General features: G+C 34.5%; 1 protein-coding gene across 1 annotated transcript in view; it reads right to left on the bottom strand.

Annotated features, from left to right (window-relative positions):
- LOC145296131 (cystathionine gamma-lyase-like) overlaps positions 1 to 17,939 on the bottom strand; it is an 89,466-nt gene extending 71,527 nt beyond the window's left edge. Inside the window, exon 1 of the mRNA XM_080142287.1 lies at positions 17,612 to 17,939. Within this exon, the coding sequence (XP_079998413.1) occupies positions 17,612 to 17,764 (153 nt within the window). The 5' untranslated portion in view covers positions 17,765 to 17,939. The remainder of the gene's footprint in view (positions 1 to 17,611) is intronic.
- Positions 17,940 to 19,910: the final 1,971 nt, after the last annotated feature.

Genomic DNA, 19,910 nt, shown 5'->3' with positions numbered 1-19,910 from the left:
GAAGATCACTCAAGGATGTGTTAATAAGTTTAAGGTGTGATCCAACCACCTGTGATGGTCGAAATTTACATCACTAACGGTTAAAATAGGTCAGAGTTAGAGCTTTTATATGAGCAATCCCGAGCAATTCCTGGTTGCCTTGCTGGTTCCATTTGATTGGTTGAGGACTCAGACCAAAATAAGGAAAAACGATTTCAGCTAAGCGGATTTGGGTATTGATAATATTTAATAATATTGTTTTGAAGGAACCCATTGCATGGCGTATGGTAATATTCACGATTCTTTTGTCTAAACTTGAGAATCAGTTTGACCCAAAGTCAATTCTAAGGCTGTGCCATGTGAGAAAATTTTGATGGAAAATTACTTAATATGCACAAGTGATTTTACCAAATTGGCTAATCAGGGCAAATTCAATTTTGATGCTGCAAAGCTTGATTGGCTGAATGAAACCTCAAACCTCGTCAGACTCACCACAAATTTCAGTAGTCTAACGGGAACCAATGTGTCAATGTGAATTATGCCATAATCAGCATAATCCTAGATAATAATATACATATATATATATAAATTAGAGGGAGGAGCAAATGGTCGTTTGTATCATTTAATATTATCAAGAATTAAGCACGATTTTTAATGCTATCATGTAATTATATAACACAGGAAATGAGTCAGCATTTTTAACTATTGTCATTTCTCTACAAAGAAAGGGATGGGTAGGAAAAACTTGATTTTAGTAGTGCTCTGGAGGCACCCTTTAATTTTATTTAGCACTTTCGGTAATGCTCTGAAGGCCTGCTAAGTTTTATTTTTTCCCCCCTCACATAAAAGCAATTTATTTTTTGCATGGAGGGAGGGGGTGTAAGAAACTTTACACTATTTAACAACTATTTATTTTATGAACCCTGGCAACGCCAGATAACTGCTAGTTTTATGTATGAGCTAAGCACTCATGTTTTTATTAAGTAAAACTTCAGTTCAGAATTTATTGCTTTTACTCTTCAAATTGTCATCTTAAATTGTAAAACTCTTGAATATATTCCTTCGCCACCCTAACCCAACATTTGATTTGTTTATTTTTCTGTTTTATTATTGAAGCGATCATTACATGTGCAATATAAAAGCAAAATTTTATCAAATACTTGTTACTGAAATATATCAGTGTACACCAAGAATTATGGAAAATAATCAAGTGTTTTTATTTAAGAAATTAAACTAATATGCATAGTTCTCGAACAATGCTATTGATGCTCATTCAAGGGAGGTAAATCAAACTTTAAATTTTCACATATATCTTTTAAGATAAAGATGACACATGGCGTCACTCCATTGTAAAATCGTCAACCTTATATCTACATTCATTTTTTTTTTTTTTTTTTTTTTATTAAATTTCTATAATTTTCGGTGCATGCTAATATTTTTCAAGAAGAAACATTACATTTGTGATATTTTCAGGTTTACATACAAACATCATAATATTAGATACTTGTGCATCTTAGGTTAAAAGAACATTTTATTTTTGTTTTCAATTTCGAAAATTCCCAAGGGGAGACAATTCAAAAGGTTCTTAAGGTTTATAATTTAATAATTGTTTTGATTTATTACAAAAGTTTTTGTAAAGTTTTATAAATTTTCATTTTTTTTTTTTTAAGTCATATATTTTACATACAATGAGCACTCATTTATTTGAGAATCTTTTTTTTTTTTAACATTTCTTTGTTTTGTTTTCGTTTTACAATATTTCCAAGGGGAGACAATTCAACTTTAAATGATGTTTGGATTTTTTATAAAATATCAATTTTGTAAAATGTTTTTTAAAAGTCATACATTTGAGAATTCTTTTTTTCAGTGAGTGTACATCAAGAAGTTTTTCAAAAAGGGTCATGCATTTTCAAAAAGGTTTGTTTTGCTAAGTCGTACATTTTCATATATATACATCCAAAAAATTTTGTTGTAATATATTTCGAAATTCTAATTATTTTAGAAAAGATAAAAATTTATTTTAATAAATGTTCAGATAATGTTTTATTTTGTGTTCTTTTTGTTATTGTTAATTTAATGTTTTTGCTTTGCATTTACCAATATATAAACACTTTAGCAACTTTTTGAATTGTCTCCCTTTGGAAATCTTCAAATATGAAGACCAAAAAAAAAAAAAAAATGTCTTCCAAATTTAAAATGTACATCATTATGCAAAACATTTGTTTATCTAATGCTTTTTTCTATATACTTTCGTACTTATTCAGAACCTAATTTCATACCAGCATCTTTCAGAATAAGCAACCGGAAAAATTTGACACAAAGATTGCCAGAAACAAAATCTAAACTGTAAACAAAATTGTAAAACAAGAAATAGTTATAAGTTTACTTCTATAAAAAAATTTTTAAATTTTCAAGCAAATTATATATAATTATTTTTTTCCAAGAAAATTATATATATATATTAGTTATTTTTTTCTTGCAAGAAAATTTTATATATATAGTTATTTTTTTGTGCAAGAAAATTATATATATATATATATAGTTTTGTTTTTCTTCAAGAAAAGTTTTAAAGATTTTTTTTTTTTTCAGAAAAATGTATTTTAAAAGGAAAGTTAAGTATTTGAACATTTTTCAGGGAATCTTTTTTTATATACTTCAAAAGGTTTTCTGTTGATCAATGTTTTGACAAATAGTGTGTGTGTGGGGGGGGGTTACTTCTCACAGCATTTGCTATAATTTATTTTCAATTTAAAAAAATTCCTTGTTGAAACGACTTTCATGACTTCACCTAAACGTGTCTGCTGATTACCAATTAGTTAAACACGTTGACATATTCTAGCTGCTAACTATAACCTGCCGGCGCAAAGTTAAGTAAAGTTCTGAATAAGTACCTATACTTTAATAAAATATATGCTAAAAATATACATTTGTTCCCAGATTGAATTATGTTAGGGTTTTTTTTTGGGGGGGGGCAACTGAAAATAATTCATTATTAAAGCAATAATATTTGCCTTGAATCCCTGACAAAAAAATTTATAGCTTGTAGTAAAAATCCTAAAAATACAGGGAAGGTGGGAGGGGAGTGCTCTGATTTAGATAATATGTCACTTAGAGATAAAACAAAATCGACCAGTTGATATTTTTATTATTACTTGGGTCAATTCAGATTAAACCTTTATCTCTCCCAAACAAACCTACACATCAGGCTATTAAGGTCAATGACTTGAAGTAGAAATTATCAGGATTTGGTGAAATTATTTTCTTCAGCTTCTGTGAAACAAAAAGGCAAACATAAAATTCACATAAAAATTTGCCAAATTTTTACAAAATTTGTATTTTTTGTTATTTTATCGCCAATTGTATTATGTGGCTGAATGTTTGCTGTTCTGTGCACATACGTAAATAAAATTTTTAAAAAATAGAATATTTTGTAAATATGTACATAATAACTAGCAGGGTATTGCCCGGAGCAAAAGTGTAACATATTTCTATTACTCTTCCATATCATTTCCCCCCCCTCTCTCTTCTCTTCCCAGCCCATTCCTCTCTGGACACACACACACACTGATTTATCAAGGAAGGAGTTTGCATGAGAAAAATAACTCTTAAAAAGTTACTTACCTTTAGTTAGTAACTGAAAAACAGCCCCCCCCCGTTCCCTTCTCCTTATGGTATCTGCATCAGTTTATGGTCAAAGAATGTTTTTTTTTTTTTTTTTAAGATATTCATCCAGATCAAGAAAATATAAACTTTGTAGGCGTTTGTTTTGTAGATTTCAAATTTTAGCTGGACTTGCACACTAACAGCTGTCTGTTATCTATAATATAAATGTCACCTACCTGTTTAAATGTATGTATGTCTCGAAAAAACTTTTGATAGAGGCAACGGATGTTCACGAGTTAGGTATCATTTTGAAGCTTCGGACGACAAATATTGAAAAATTGGCTAACAACATTAATTCCTTTATCCTCAACTGGGCACTTTTCTACAGGGAGGGGTCGCTTTTTTCGCCAATATTTTCAAAAGTCATCCCCTCTTTCCAATTGACTAGCCTTAATTTAAACCTTCACCACTTCCGGTTTGGTGATGGGCACAATAGTAAAGACATCACTATTTTTTTCATGTTCTTTTCCACCTTCACGGTACGGGTTTGAGCTTGCCATCATTTTTTTTTTTTTTTTTTTTTTTTGCTCAATACACACCTCCAAACACCCGGGCAACGCCAAGTACCCAGGCTAGTATAAAAGATAACTGATAATCTTGCTTGCTTGGCTGTTTGCACACTGAATATATTAAAAGGAGGGAGCAAATGAGATTTGAAGTGGTAGAAGGAGAGGGAGTATTAAAAACAAAAGTTTCATAATTTAAAGGCTGCAAGTCTAATCCCTGCTACGGGCAGTGCACTCATTTTAATTGCGTTCAAGAATAAATTTTAGGAAACGAAATGTCAAACATTATCATGGGTGAACGAGGATATGTTGAGCAAAAGCTAATCGGTATACCGTTACATTGGTTTTATTGTACGAATGCAGAGGTAAAAAAAAAATTCTGGCTGACATATAGGAAGCATCAGAGAAGGCATTATATTGGATCTGGTTGAAAAGAAACCATGTCTTGGACAGAAAAGTAGCTTATACCAATATGAAAATCACTCGAGACAATGCATGAAGCCACTTGATGTAAAGAGCTAACAAGAACGAAAGATGGTTATTACAAAGACAAGATATTCCTATTGACCTTAGCCTTGAAAATACCAAGTCTGTAGGTAGAAAGAAAACAGTAAGCAGGAAGAGAGTTTCATAACCTTGCAGTCCTTGGAAAAAAAGCTACTGGAATAATAAGCTGTATTATAATGAGGTATTAAAACAGTGAATTGATGGAGACCACTAGACCAACAAGCGAAACAAGCTGAACAAGGTAGGGAATAGATCAGACAATTCTGAGAAACACATACCATAATATTTGTAGAAAAGACTGAGACTAGCAACATCACGTCTGTGAGAGAAGATGCAGTGAAGAAGAAAGTGTGGGGCCCAATCAAATTACAGATACATTTTTGCAATTTATCAAGAAAATTCGAATAAAACAGATTCACGGGCATGAGAAAGTGTTTAGAGGGATAGAGAGAATCGATTTTACAAGAAAGAGCAATGGATTCAATATATGGACTTTGAAAGATTTGATGAGAAAAAAAAGGCCAAGAAATTTTAGAGTCAATTTTTTCATCAAGAGAAGAGCCATCCATAAGAATCTCAGACAATTCTGAGAAACACATACTGTAGTGGAGACGCCCACTAATTAACGGGTGAGTGAGATATATAAAAGTATCAATCACCAATACCGGGAGAGTTCTGCAATGACCGCCAAATAGGCAAGGCGCCTATGTTGCCTCCAGTAAGACATGCAACACACCACTTGCCGGAATATCTCCAACTGAAGTATATCTGAAATGTAAATATGTATATAACTTCTCTTCCGAATATATTATTGTTATATCTTTACTTTCGTATTCTTGTTAATTCTTTGTGCAGACACAACAAATACCATAATATTTGTAGAAAAGACTGAGACTAGCAACATCACGTCTGTGAGAGAAGTTGCAGTGAAGAAAAAAGTGTGGGGACCAATCAAATTACAGATTCGTTTTTGCAATTTATCAAGAAAATTCAAATGAAACAGATTTACGAGCTCAAATATGGCAACAGTATTCCATACGTGGTTGGTTAGTAGATTTGCAGAGATAGAGAATAGCCTCGGGCATGAGAAAGTGTTTAGAGGGATAGAGAGAATCGATTTTACAAGAAGCAGAAAGAGCAATGGATTCAATATATGGACTTTGAAAGATTTGATGAGAAAGAAAAACTAAGTTTTAGAACCAATTTCTCATCGAGAGCAGAGACATCCATGAGAATCTCAGGAAGAGTCAAAACTGAAGTGGTTTCTCCTAAAGAAGATTGTACACGTTATTAGATGGAATGCTACTGCCATTCCCTCACCCACCCCAAGTGTTAGGAAGGGGAAAAAAAGAGGAATAAGCTGATCAGCAGAACTAAGGAGTGAGCTGAGTAGAAAAATAATGGATAGGAAGTTGTCACCAAGGCGCACAAAAGAAAGCTGAAATAGGATTGTTAATCAAGGTGTAGAGGTTTAAAAACTCGAATCCCAATATGTGGTCATAAGGGTGCATACAGATGGAAGAGAGAAAGAATGTAATTCTCACACATCGAGATGCAGAATCCGAAAAAGTTATATTTTTTTAATTTTTGGTCATGAATTTGGATTATTTGGATTATCATCTTGAGTTTATTTTCACAACATTTCGCACTGAGGCTTGAACCTTCAACCTCCAGAAGAATGTAACTTACAACTGAATTTACCAAGTACTTTTTTCACTATGCCACAGGTTTCATTCAAAATTCTATGCATTCAAAGTTTTTCTTGGATTTAAAATAACCAGACATAAAAGGGGGGGGGCGTAAAAAAAAAGGGGGGGGGGCAAACTAATTTAACAGTCATACTTAACAATGATCCAGTCTATTCTTAGCAGAACTTTATACTTTGGGGTTTAAAAACTTGAATGCCAGGAAATGACTACTACAACTGCTGAAAGAATCAACATCACAAAACGACAAATTTCTTCTCCTTCTCTTTTTCTTGATGATGAAGACAATTCTCAGCATCTTTTACTGGAAGGGCAAGGTTTATTAGAACATCTTTCAAATCGGGGATTAAAAAGGCAAATCTTTGCAAAAACCAGTCCTGAAATTTTAATTCTGAATTATGAGTGTATTCAAAATTAAACATGGATTTTTTTGGTGTGACTATTATTTTAAAGATAGTTTCATTTATATGAAAAACAAATTATTTATATAACAAAAAATTTCATTTCTATTTCGGAAATGTTGAGATGAGGATTGATCATGTATATTTGAATTATTAGGACTATTGTTCTCATCTCGGTTGTTATTTTTACTGTGAACTTATGAACTGATATCGAATTTCAAACTGACCTCCTTATTTATTGTGACACTATTGTAAGGAAAAACCATCAAGAGGCAAAACTATAACAAAAAAGAAAAAAAAAATTAGTTGATTAACAGAACAAAGGTTATAGGGAGTAAGCTTAGTAGAAAACAATGGAGAAGTTGTTCACGAATAAACAAAAAGAAAAGCTGGAATATGATTGTTAATCAAGGTATGGCGGTAACTAGCACAAAAGATCGGACATACAGGTCAATATATTTAGAGGTTATGAACAGTTGAGTGTGGAAGTGAGTTTTGACACAATTGAAAACAGTTGAAAATAGTGTCCAGTTTGGGTCAGTCGACAGCTCTAAAGTCCTCCGAGATCAGAAAGATTCAAATGGAAGATGGACAAGAGTAAATTGGGCCAAGAAGAAAATGACACGATCAGATAATTAGTGATAATGTTTGTGGTATCTTTTTTCTATGCTAGTTAACGGTATCGCACCCACAACTTAACTCATTAACATCAAGTACTTGTATTGTTTTATCGTAGAACAATCATGAAGGTGATCATTAGATCACATTATTCTACGGGGGTGGATTGTCCTTGTTCCATTAGTCATAATTCAGGTGTGGCGGTAACTGGTGCATAAGATCGGACATACAGGTCAATATATTAATATATACCAACAAAATCAACTCTGGCCTGTTCATGAAGGACTCATCTGTTCAGGACCTTGTTTTTATTTTCCAAAACTCCTGGGAACCAAGCCTCTATTCTACTTTGGACTTGACGAACTGAACATATGTTCTTGCATTTTCTATAATCCTTTTGCAGTGATTGCTGTCAGTCGTAAAGATGGCTTTAGTTTCAAAACATATTACGAGGTGCCTTCAATAAGTTTCCAGACATTTTTTGTATGGTAACTTATTTTGATAGTATACACATGAAACTCTAGCTGCCTTTGAAGTAATCTCCTCCGGCTGCAATGCACTTGTACCATTCCAACAACTTCTGGAAGGCCCCATGGAAGTCCCCTTGAGTGAGCGTGTCAATGACCTTCATCACGGCCTCTTTAATCTCCTCAATTGTCACATAACGACAGCCTTTATGGTTTTCCTTGAGCTTAGGGAATAACCAAAAGTCACAGGGAGGAAGGTCTGGACTGCAGGATCTCCCATTGACCATCTCCCTGTTGTCATGACAACATCTTTCTTTCTGATCTTCTGAGCACCCTTGCATCTTCAGTCCCTTGCGACTAATTGTGTGTACAGTTTCCACACTGACATCAAACTGTGCACTTATTATCTCTATAGACGCACGACAATCCTTATCCATGAAATTTTTTATTTGGCCAAACAACTCTGGTGTTCTGACTTCATAACTCCTCCCACATCTCTCGTCACAGACTCCTGCCTTCCTTGAACAATATTGTTCTTCTAAGGTGTCCTCATGTCCAGATTTCATTTTTCTAAATTCTCCAGCTGTGACAATCAAGCTTTAATAGGGTGTATTCCAATTCCCACTGTAGCTGTTTATCTGAACCTGAAATCATAAAAATTGGTCAGCCATCTCATAAGATGTATAGCAATAACATACTGAATTTTTTTTTTTTTTATTACATTTTCACCCCAAACAAGGCAAATTGCCACTTTGGTGTAGGGGGCTACTATCAGGGGCAACAACTACTGGGGTACTATGTAGGGATTTGGGCAGCAAGGTGTCAGTTCACGTTACACTTGAACTTCTGCACGTCAGTACTGTTGGGGAAGCAGGGACCTGGGATGGAATTCCAGAGTCTAGCGGTTCTGGGGAAGAAACTATTGGAGTAAAAAGATCTTTTACATCTAGGGATCTCTACAGTGTGGGGGTGGGATTTAGCAGCCTGTCGGGTTTGTCGAGGGTGCACACGTCGTGGGGGCACAAGTGATTGCAGTTCGTCAGAGCATTTACCACTAAAATACTTGTAGAAAAGGCAGAGGGATGCAACATTTCGTCGATGGGACAGAGGCTGAAGCTTAGATGCCAGTTCAGGGCCTATCAGGTTTGCGACTCTCTTTTGAACCTTGTCAAGGAGCGAGAGACTAGTAGCAGATGCACCAGCCCAGATGTGGCAGCAATACTCCATACATGGGCGAATGGTGGCCCTATAGAGGTACAGGATACTTTCGGGTGTTAGTAGTTTTCTAGCACGGTAGAGAGAGCCCACCTTTCTTGCAGCGGCCCTGGCAATGCCTTCAATGTAATTGTTCCAACTCATGTTTCCTGTGAACGTTAGGCTAAGGAGTTTGAAAGATGGACTCTCAGATAAAGAGTCGTTGGCCATTGCTATGGGTGGTAGAGAGGGTTTCTTGTAATTATTGAATGAGTCAAGAGTCCACGACAATTTTAAATGCCTGTACAAAATAATTCTGGAAACTTTTTTAAAGCACTTCACACATGTGAAACAATTGAATGGTTTTTGTGTGCAATAGTGGCAACACAATCAGAGGGTACATGTAGTCGTCTATGTCGATGGTTAACCAATCAGTTAAATCAGATGATAGAGCGGATGCAGTCAGCCATTGAATAACGATACACGGTTCAATGGAGAGGGATATTTGGGTTTTGTTATACTTTGTGTTTATCTTTGAGACAACCAAGGAATCAGAGGATCCCAGAAGAGGATGAGCATAGTTCAGGCCATTTCTTGATTAGTTTCATTTATTAATTTTTATTTTATTGCAAACTATTATCCTCATCTTTTTATTAGTTGTTTCTTTACGACATTTCAGCCAACTATTCCTCTGGCCTTCGTCAGGTTGTAGCTGCGACAGGATAAGAACTCTGCATCTCCTGACTGCATCCACTACAATTACTGCCTTCCATAGTTGTTGTCGTCCCACCTCAACAACTAAGAAAAAGATGAGGATAATAGTCCGCAATAAAATAAAAATTAATAAATAATACTCATCTCAATAATGAATTCCAATTAAAATTTTTTTTTTTTTTTACATTTTCACCCTAAACAAGGCACATTGCCACTTTGATGTAGGGGCTACTTTCAGGGACATAAGCATCAGGGGTATTATGTAGGGAGTTGGGTAACAAGATGTCGGTTCATGTTACACTTGAACTTCTGCACGTCAGTAGAGTTGGGGAAGCAGGGACCCGCAAGGGAATTCCAAAGTCTAGCGGTTCTGGGGGAAGAAGCTACTGGAGTAGAAGGCTTTCTTAAATCTAGAGATCTCTACTGTGAAGGGGTGGGATTTAGCTGCTTGTCAGGTTGGTTGGGGGTATTTACATCGAGGGGGACACAAGTGCTTGCAGTTCGTCAGAGCATTCACCGTTAAAGTACTTGCAGAACAGGCAGAGGGATGCAATATTTCGTCGATGGGACAGAGGTTGAAGCTTAGATGAAAGTTCCGGACCTCCAGTTTTATTAATTCTGGTTATTTATTTGTTTTGTCCCATTTTTTGTGACCTAAACGTGGATTTTGGTAGCGACTCCGAAACTTCATTACTTGTGTAATTTCTGATTTAAATGAGTGGTCAGACTTTGCTTTATATAATAGATGATTTATATACAACAAGTTTGCATTTCATCATATTTACAGTCAAGTTTCATCTCAGTGCAACACCAGATGGTTCTGGAAGAAACAGCTGTGAAGCATTTACGTCATCACATCAAGTTTGCTATCATCCAACCGCCATTAAAAATAGTTTTGTTGGTTTGCTTTTAAAACCGTGTGATTAAAAAAGACGGGGTGGGGGGGTCCTTTAATTCAATTGTACTATAGGGATTGTTAGGATATTTTATTTCACTTATTTTGGGGGGCAATCCTACAGTATACTTTAACAGCTGAGAAATCGAAAATATATATATATATATTAATAGTGTAGTACCTTTAATGTACATACGTGTCACGGTTTCCAGATTACAAATTATTTGATCTGGAGATACTAGGAGGATAGGTGATAACATACTATGAACATTAACTTACTAATAGACAGGATATCCCAATAAAATGTAAACACTCTTTAAATGACCATAAAACCAACATTTATTATAAGAAAGAAAAGTTTCATACATCAAAATGCTGTGAACAAATATAGAAACCAGCTAATTATCGAAAGTGTTCAAGTTATTATCATTGTGGCCCATGAACAGCTGAGAACATTCACTGATTGAATCAAAAACATTCCTAATTGGTATGTTGACACATCTTCTTTCAATGGTTGTTTTCAACTCATTCATTGTAGCTCGTTTTGTGGTGTGAACCCTGTGTTTAACATGCCCTCCAACCCGGCCCTAAAAAAGGAAAAAAATCCGGGGAAGGGGTGGGGGTAGGGTCAAATGCGGTAAGCGTTTGTAGTACTCGATACTTCCTCTTTGTTTTAACTATCCATTTTGCAGGTGACTATTAAGATGCTCTTACGACATGATGATAGTGGGGAAGTGTTCCATCCTGCTGGAAGTACCATTCTTTATTCCTAAACATCTCTTGAATACATGCCATATCGTATTCATGTAGCAAGTTGAGATAATTTAAAAACTGTATACATTTTTTTTTTTTTAATTTTTTTTTTATTTATTTATTTTTTTTTTTTTATTACATTTTCACCCCAAACAAGGCAAATTGCCACTTTGGTGTAGGGGGCTACTATCAGGGGCAACACCTACTGGGGTACTATGTAGGGATTTGGCCAGCAAGATGTCGGTTCACGTTACACTTGAACTTCTGCACGTCAGTACTGTTGGGGAAGCAGGGACCTGAAATGGAATTCCAGAGTCTAGCGGTTCTGGGGAAGAAACTATTGAAGTAAAAAGATCTTTTACATCTAGGGATCTCTACAGTGTGGGGGTGGGATTTAGCAGCCTGTCGGGTTTGTCGAGGGTGCTCACGTCGTGGGGGCACAAGTGATTGCAGTTCGTCAGAGCATTCACAACTAAAATACTTGGGACACCCTATAGATACGCTAATTCAATGTTCATAGCATCTTATCACTTTCTATCCTCCTTTTTAATAAATAGAATCTCACGATCACCGAAGATGCAATGGTAAAAGAAAAGTCACTTTTGGATCGTACGTGAAACTAAAATATACCTTCTTGGTTTTCTGGTTAGGATCCAAAGTAGTATCTGTTCTGTCTAAAAATGGTATGATATTGTGGAGTTTCTATTCGCACCAGGCGTCCATACAATGGATATATGTCAGACTATTATAAAGATATTGGAGATAAACCGTAATAACCAGATATATTCTGACACTACATTAACCAAATTACTTAGATAAATACTTTTACAGTTTTAACAAAAGGGCTACAATAATATTGCGGGGTCTCCATTAAAACTAAACATTTACAGAATGCTCAGAAGCAATATATTACATCTGAAAGCTACTGCTGTGGAATTTCCGCCCACAGGTCCTGCTAGTAAATATAAAAATAACAATAAATAGCTTTCATCAAACGCAAGAAAATCTAATTTTTTACTGACCTGTATACTTTTGGAGTGTTGAAACAAAGATTTATATCTGAATTTGTTATTACCAAGTTGAAAAAAAAATTTTTTAAATGAAAATAAAACTAAGTCCAGGAGAAGAAATTATTACTTGGAATTAAAGATAGTGATAGAGAAAGTCTTCTTTTTAGGAAACGAACGAAGCTCCCCTTTCTCAACAACAGACTGAGAGGCAGCCATTTTGACTTGTGTGACAAAACTGCTCTATCGCTAATTTCATGGTAAGTGCTGATCTGAACTCCAAATTGCAGATTCCATGAACAAAGCTTTTTTCCCCAGACCTGCCTGCCTTTGGAACGCGGTTTCACTGGCATACTTCCCCACTAAATAAAACAAGGTAGCCTTTATATCTAATGTAAACAAGCTCCTGTTAAACCGTCCTCATAAATAATCAAATTCTACCCAATTTACACCATAAGTGATTACTACCCCACCAACATTAACCCTTATCCTAGAGTTGCTTCTAGTCTTGATAAGTGGTGACCCCCCCCACCCAGTAAAAAAAAAAAAATCTAACTTTAAATTAAAAATTTTTTTATAAGTTTTAATAGTATACAGGTTGTTAGAAAAATTAGATTTTAATACACTTGGTTAAAGTCATTTGGGTAATATAGCACGGACAGTAATATGCAAATACTAAGCCATGCACAAAATGATGTCACATAAGGAAATAGAAGACTATAAAAAGGAGAGGATCACGTGAGAGACGTCAAAGCCATAATGAGAAGTCACATGTGGCAGGAAATAAATGTAAAAAAAAAAAAAAAAAAAAAAAAAAAAAGCGAGTTGAAGTAATTTTTCTATTCTTTGTTTATATCAGTACAGTCAGGGAATTCCAAAGTCTAGCTGTTCGAGAGAAGAAAATATTAGAGTAGAAATCTTTCTGGGATTTAGGGACCTCAACAGTGAAGGGGTGTGATTTTGTTGCTAAGCAAGTTTGTTGGGAATCTATACATCGAGGGGGGCACAAGTGCAACAAGTTACCTTCCATTAAAATACTTGTAAAACAGGCAGAGATGTAACATTGCGATGATGAGACAGGGGTTGGAGCTTAGTTGACAAAGTGGGACCTATCAAATTGACAGGATACGGCATGAAGGTCTCCTCATGAAAATCAAATTATATGGTATTACTTGACGAATACTTAACATAATCAAATATTTCTTATATAAGAGGAAAATCCAGGTTTTCTTTGATGGTCGTACATCAAGACATGATATCAATGCGGTTGTGCCTCAGGGTTCGATCATTGGACTATTTATTATTCCTCATATCCATAAATTACCTCCCTGATAAAATTGTCTCCGAGATGGGTATATTTGCTGATGACACTTTGTAACAGATACAAGAGAAAAACGAACGAACATATATCTAAGAAAAAGACTGAACCCTCAGAGAAAACCTCCAGTCTGTTGTGAAATGGGAACATAAAAATGAATGGTAACTTTTAATGCTACCAAGACTAAGCTCGCTACCATTTAATAATTACAAAAAACCTTCTCAACCACTAATAGCCATGGCTAATGATACACTACCTGAAAGCTCTTTGTTCAAACTACTTGGCTTAACAGTTATAGAAAATATGAACTGGAACGAGTACATTGAGGACATTGCCAAAGCTGCTGTGAAGAAGATGGGTTCTCTCTACCGTGCTAGAAAGTTTCTTATGTCTGAAAGTATCCTGTACATCTACAAGGCCACCATTCGCCCATGTATGGAGTATTGTTGTCACATTTGGGCTGGAACATGGGGAAAACAACGGAACAGATATCCAAGGCAATGGCGGAAACTCTAGAGGAAGATCTCCAGTGGAATACAAAAATGGATGGTAATGTTCAATGCTGCCAAGACTAAGCTTATTTCCTTTAATAATTACAAGAAACCTTCTCAACCACCAAATCGTTATGGCTAAAGATACATTACCTGGAAGTACTTCTTTCAAACTCCTTGGTTTAACACTCACAGGTAACATGAGTTGGAACAGATACATCGAGGCCATTGTGGCTGCTGCTGCGAGGAATGTGGGCTCTCTGCCATGCTAGAAAGCTACTAACGCCTGAAAGTATCCTGTACCTCTATAAGGCTACCATTCTCCCATGTATCACTCCAAGACAGAGTTATATAAAAAAAGAAAAAAAAAAAAAAAAAAGGCCGCCAACCTAATCAGTCCGGCACTGTCAACCAAACTCCAACCTCTGCCCCATCACCAAAATGTTGCATCTGTGCTTAATTTACAAATACTTTAATGGAATGTGCTCAGACGAACTCCAAGCACTTGTACTCCACCTTCGACGTAAATACCTCAGACTAATCCGACAAGCAGCAAAATCCCACCCCTACACTGTAGAGATCCATAGATGCCAGAAAGCCTTCTTAAATAGTTTTTTACCTCAAACTGTCAGACTTCGGAATTCCCTTTCGGGTCCCTGCTTGCCTGACTGTACTGACATGCCAAAGTTCAGACACTTTGCTATTTAACTCCCTACATATCGTCCCTGTAAATTTGCTCCCAAAATAGTAGTCCCTTACATCTGTAGTGTCACTGTGATTTATTTTTTTTTTTTTTTTTTTTTTTACTACTTATTTAAGTAGTAAAAAAAAAAATTAAAAAAAAACAAAAAACTTTGGTATGTTGAATAAATTAGTTGGAAAAAAAAACATTGGGTGCTTCTAAAATATTAGAACGAAATTTTGTAGTCGATAAATGTAGTTTTCAGATTTAAAAAAAAAAAAAAAAAAAAAAAAAAAAAAAAAAAACAATGGTTTCTACTGATTTTTTTTTTTTTTTTCAATTCTAATAAATTACAACGGTAGCTTCGAAATTATGCAGTCGAAATTACATGAATATTACTGAATTATTTAAAAAAAAAAAAAAACTTTTATCGTGTTAGCAGGTGAAATATTTCGGCCATCTTGTTTAAATCAAAACAGAAAATTACGCCCCTTTTTAACTCTGTATTACGATCGTTTCCTTCAAATTCTTTTTTTTTTCTTTTCTTTGATAAATAATTTTCTACTTCATCGATTGTCGTAATTTTTGGATAAAATCATCTTACAAAAAACCGGGGACTACGTAGATACCATTGTTTTCATGTGAAATTCAGTTTTACGATTTCCGAAATTTCGTCCCAATAGTGTAGAAGCATCAAAAATTGTTTTTCACACAATTCTTAGTAAAATAGAGTGACCTCCCTTAGAATAAGGAGTTAGATTCCCAATTGTCTTAATATTTAACAAAAATAAGTGTCCGTATTTTTTTAATCTGAGAAAATAGGATATTGATTGAACATGCGTGTCAAAAAAGAAAAGAGAAATATCTCGCTCAAATGCTGGATGAAATTGACAGTAAAAAATCTATTATCACGGTTCCGTGCGTATTTTTGATAATTTTAGATTAAACCTCCGCTACCCCCCCCCTTTTTTTTTACTTTGTCCTTTAGCCCAAATAATCCCCCAATTTTTTTTTTCTATTCTCTCGTTTCGTTCTTTTATTTTCCTTTTATTATATTTCATTCATTCCCGATCATTCCTCTCTGTTTTCCATCTTTTTTTATTTTCTCTTTTTAAATTCCATCCTTTTGTTTGTCTTTTTCCCTTCTATTTACTTCTGTTCCCTTTTCTCGTTCTTTCCTTCATTTCATTCTTTTTTTTTTATTATTTCATTCATTTTCAGTCATTAATTTCATCTTCCTTCTATTTTCTCCGCATTCCTTAACAGACTTGTCAAAAGGTCATTATGGGACCCCATTGTACTTTTATTTCCATTCATTTATCTTCCTTCCTATATACACCGTTATCCAAGCCACTAAACTACACTCGACCGGTTATTCTCGATAGAAGTGTCCGTATTTCTTTGATATATAATAAAAAAAATAAATAAATAAATAAAACAGGATATTGGACATGTGCGTAAAAAAAAAAAAAAAAAAAAAAAAAAAAAAAAAAAAATCACGCTCACATGGACGCATATTTTTTTGTTAATTCCGCGTCTTACCCCATTTTATTTCCCCCCACTGGAGCTATTTTTACGTGTGACCTGAAAAACTTGGCGTATAAAAACAATTTTCAGTAGAACAATAAAAAAGACGCAATGAAAAAAAGGGGGGGGGCAATAAATAAACGAGTGCTTGTTAAGTCACCACCAGCACGCTTTTTTAAATATGTGGTTTTAAGCAAAAACAACAGAAAAATACTAATAAATCAAAAAATTACAAAACTTATTTATAGCTAAAACTAATTTTTACAGGAAATTGGGGGAAATTGTATTTCCCTAGATGTGAACACCTTGAAGATAGCGAATGCAATATTTCCCTATTCACAACTTTAATGACGACGTTTTGTTTTAGCCGGTAGCGCTCTAGACTTGTTTTTTGTTGTTGTTTTTTTTTTACTAAAAACATAAGTTGATCTACTCGATGAATTTTCGCAATTTTTGGATATATTACTATTTTCGACATGACAATTTGGCCTAAAGCCACATATTTAAAAATCGATTTGTCGACTCTGTCCTAACAAGCATCTTAAACTGTTAGGTGAAAGTACGAAATAGTTAAAAAGCTTCTCCTTCCAGTGGACCCTCTCCAGTCTCCACATGACTAACATTAGTTCACGGTTCGTAAACTGCACAAGTACTAATAAATAAAGTTGTTGTTTTTTTTTTTCTTTCAATAAAATTTCGTTGTTTACTGTTTTATTTCTTATTAAAAACAATTTTTTAACGTTCAGATTTTCTTGGTCGGACGGACGATCCTGGCGTACCAAGTTCGAATCCAGTTTCTTCCATAATACAATTTGGTATGCACTTATTGATCCGTGCTGAAATAATAACGTTATTATTTAAAAAAAAAAAAAAAAAAAAAAAAAAAAAAACATTCTTAACATGGGGAGGGGAGGGTGTTTTGTACCTATTCTGTACTTTAACCTTACAATTGAATAAAACACGCACATAAAACTTTAATTAAACTGGAAAATACGATTTTTAAAAAATAGCGCGGATCAGTAAGTGCATTAGCACCTACGATTTTAACTTTAAATGCCCGATTCTAGGAAGGATCGGCGAAGGAAATATATTAACTACAGAAACAAGCAAGTGAAAAAAGGGGGGTAGGGGTCATACCATGCGTCTTCATACAAATGTTACTTTTTATGAAATTAATACTTACATATGTTTCGCCGGGTCCTTTTTGTTTATAAGTTGTGGACATGGTGATAGGTGGTACAACCATCCTTGCATTCCACTGGTCCGGATCTTGACCGGCATGGATCGCATTCGTCCCGAAATGCGAAAAGGGTTTCCCAAAATTTTCCTTTGCCATTTTTTTTTTTTTTTTTTTTTTTTCTTCTTAGTTTGCGGTGATGCTCTAATTTATCTTATCCCGTGACGTTTACAAAGCGGTGAATCTCGACAGACTGGCTCTAACTTGAAAAAGGTTAACATTTTATAAGCGCGAAATTGACCAATCAGAAGCGAGGAAAGCGATCACACCTCCTGCTTGTAAAACAATAGTAGCAAATCACTACGCAAACGCAGTGCTAAGGCCTCAGCGTTGAGAAATTTTGTAGGAATTTTTGACACCCCTAACACGAAACTGCGAATAAAATATAAAAAACTCGTAATTTCTCCTTTAAAAGTGGGTTGTTTATTTTCTGTATGGATGATACTTCCAAAATAAACTATTAAAGTTGTTTTAAAAGTAATAGAAATATTATTTTTTATAAAAAAAAAAAAAAAACAGTAATGAAATTAATTGAATTTTACGAGTTCAGTATTTTTCAATTTTTAAAATTTAAAAATCTTCAACATTTTCCTATTGATTCTATTTTTACGATATTTTCAGAGTCAATGGGAAATTTTATGCTCTTTCCAATAAACCGAATATAATATTTTAGACAAACGTTTTTTTCTTTTTTAATTCACGTCCCCCCCCCATTTTGAAATGTTTATTAAAAAGTAAATAATTAATTTATGTGCCAAAGGTTTATATATCACAAATTGAAGATAAAATATCAATAAATAATATATACCTTCTTTTTTTTTTTACCACGTTGTTTGTATTTATTTTTTTTTTTTTTAATGAAACCTTGGTCCTTGCCTCTTTAATTGAAAAAAAATTAGGGTTTGAATTACATTTTTCGAGTAGTTATAAGCTTGGAAAGACAGGGGGTCGAATTAATTCACGCCCCCCCCCCATTTTGAAATGTCTATTAAAAAGTAACTAATTAATTTATGTGCCAAAGATTTATGTATCACAAATTGAAGATAAAAGATCACTAAATAATATATTCTAATTTAAAACAAAAAAAAAGAACAGCTTTTTGGAAATTTACCTGTAAAGTCCGAAGTTCAAAACCTTTTTTAAAAAAAACACGTTGTTTGTATTTTTTTTTTTTTAATGAAACCTTGGTCCTTGCTCCTTTCATTGAAAAAAAAATTAGGGTTTGAATTACATTTTTCGAGTAGTTACAAGCTTGGAAAGACAGGGGGTCGAATTATTCAATATTTTTCACAAAGTTTCTGACACACCTACCTCAGCGCAGGTGCCCTAAAACGTGGCCATATGGATGTCCATATGATGTGTGTAGAGGGGAGGGCATCATATGGATGTATATGGGATCGGGGGTGGGCATCATATACAGTTTGGGAAACCTAACTATTTAGTGTGTCTTATAATATTATTGGTGCTTCTATATAATAACAACAAAAAAATATTGAATTAAAACAAATGATACCTACGTAATTGTCATGTCTTAAATAGTAACATATCCAACAATTACGGGAAACGATAAGATAAAAAAATGATTATTCATTAAAAAAAAAAGACAATTATAAAATATTTTTCGTTTTTATAATATAGAGGCACCATCTTCTATAATATAAATCTCATCTGCCTGTTTAAATGTATGTATGTATGTATGTATGTATGTATGTATGTATGTATGTATGTATGTATGTATTACTTTAATCTTTTTTTTTTATCTTAGAAGATTTAATGCCAGAACAAAGCTGCATCATGTCTTGGTCAAGGAGTTACTGTATGCAGACGATGCTGTTTTTTTTTTGTTTTTTTTTTTTGTTTTTTGTCGCACACTGAGACCGATATGCAGCATATAATGGATAGCTTTGCTGACTCCTACACTGCCTTTGGTCTGAGGATCAGTCAGTCTAAAACAAAGGTGATGTTCACTCCTGTACCGGGCCAGTCATATGTGGAGCCGAACATCATGGTCTGTGGTACTAGACTGGGAGTAATTGATTCATGTGTGTACCTTGGTAGTTCTCTGTCGAGGGATGGCTGTCTCGACACTGAAATCCACAGGTGAATTCAGAAGCCATCTGTAGCTTTTGGAAGGTTGGAGAAGAGAGTGTTGTTGTCTGATCGTGGCATCACAGATAGGACTAAGATCTGCGTTTACAAGACCTGTGTGCTAACCACACTGTTGTATTCATCGGAGACATGGACA

This window comes from Euprymna scolopes, chromosome 16 (genome assembly GCF_053919585.1).
Source record: "Euprymna scolopes isolate OS-2025 chromosome 16, ASM5391958v1, whole genome shotgun sequence".
Classification (NCBI taxonomy): Eukaryota; Metazoa; Mollusca; class Cephalopoda; order Sepiida; family Sepiolidae; genus Euprymna; species Euprymna scolopes.
The sequence above is the reverse complement of the archived record's forward strand: the minus strand, read 5'-3'. Positions and strand labels throughout refer to the sequence as shown.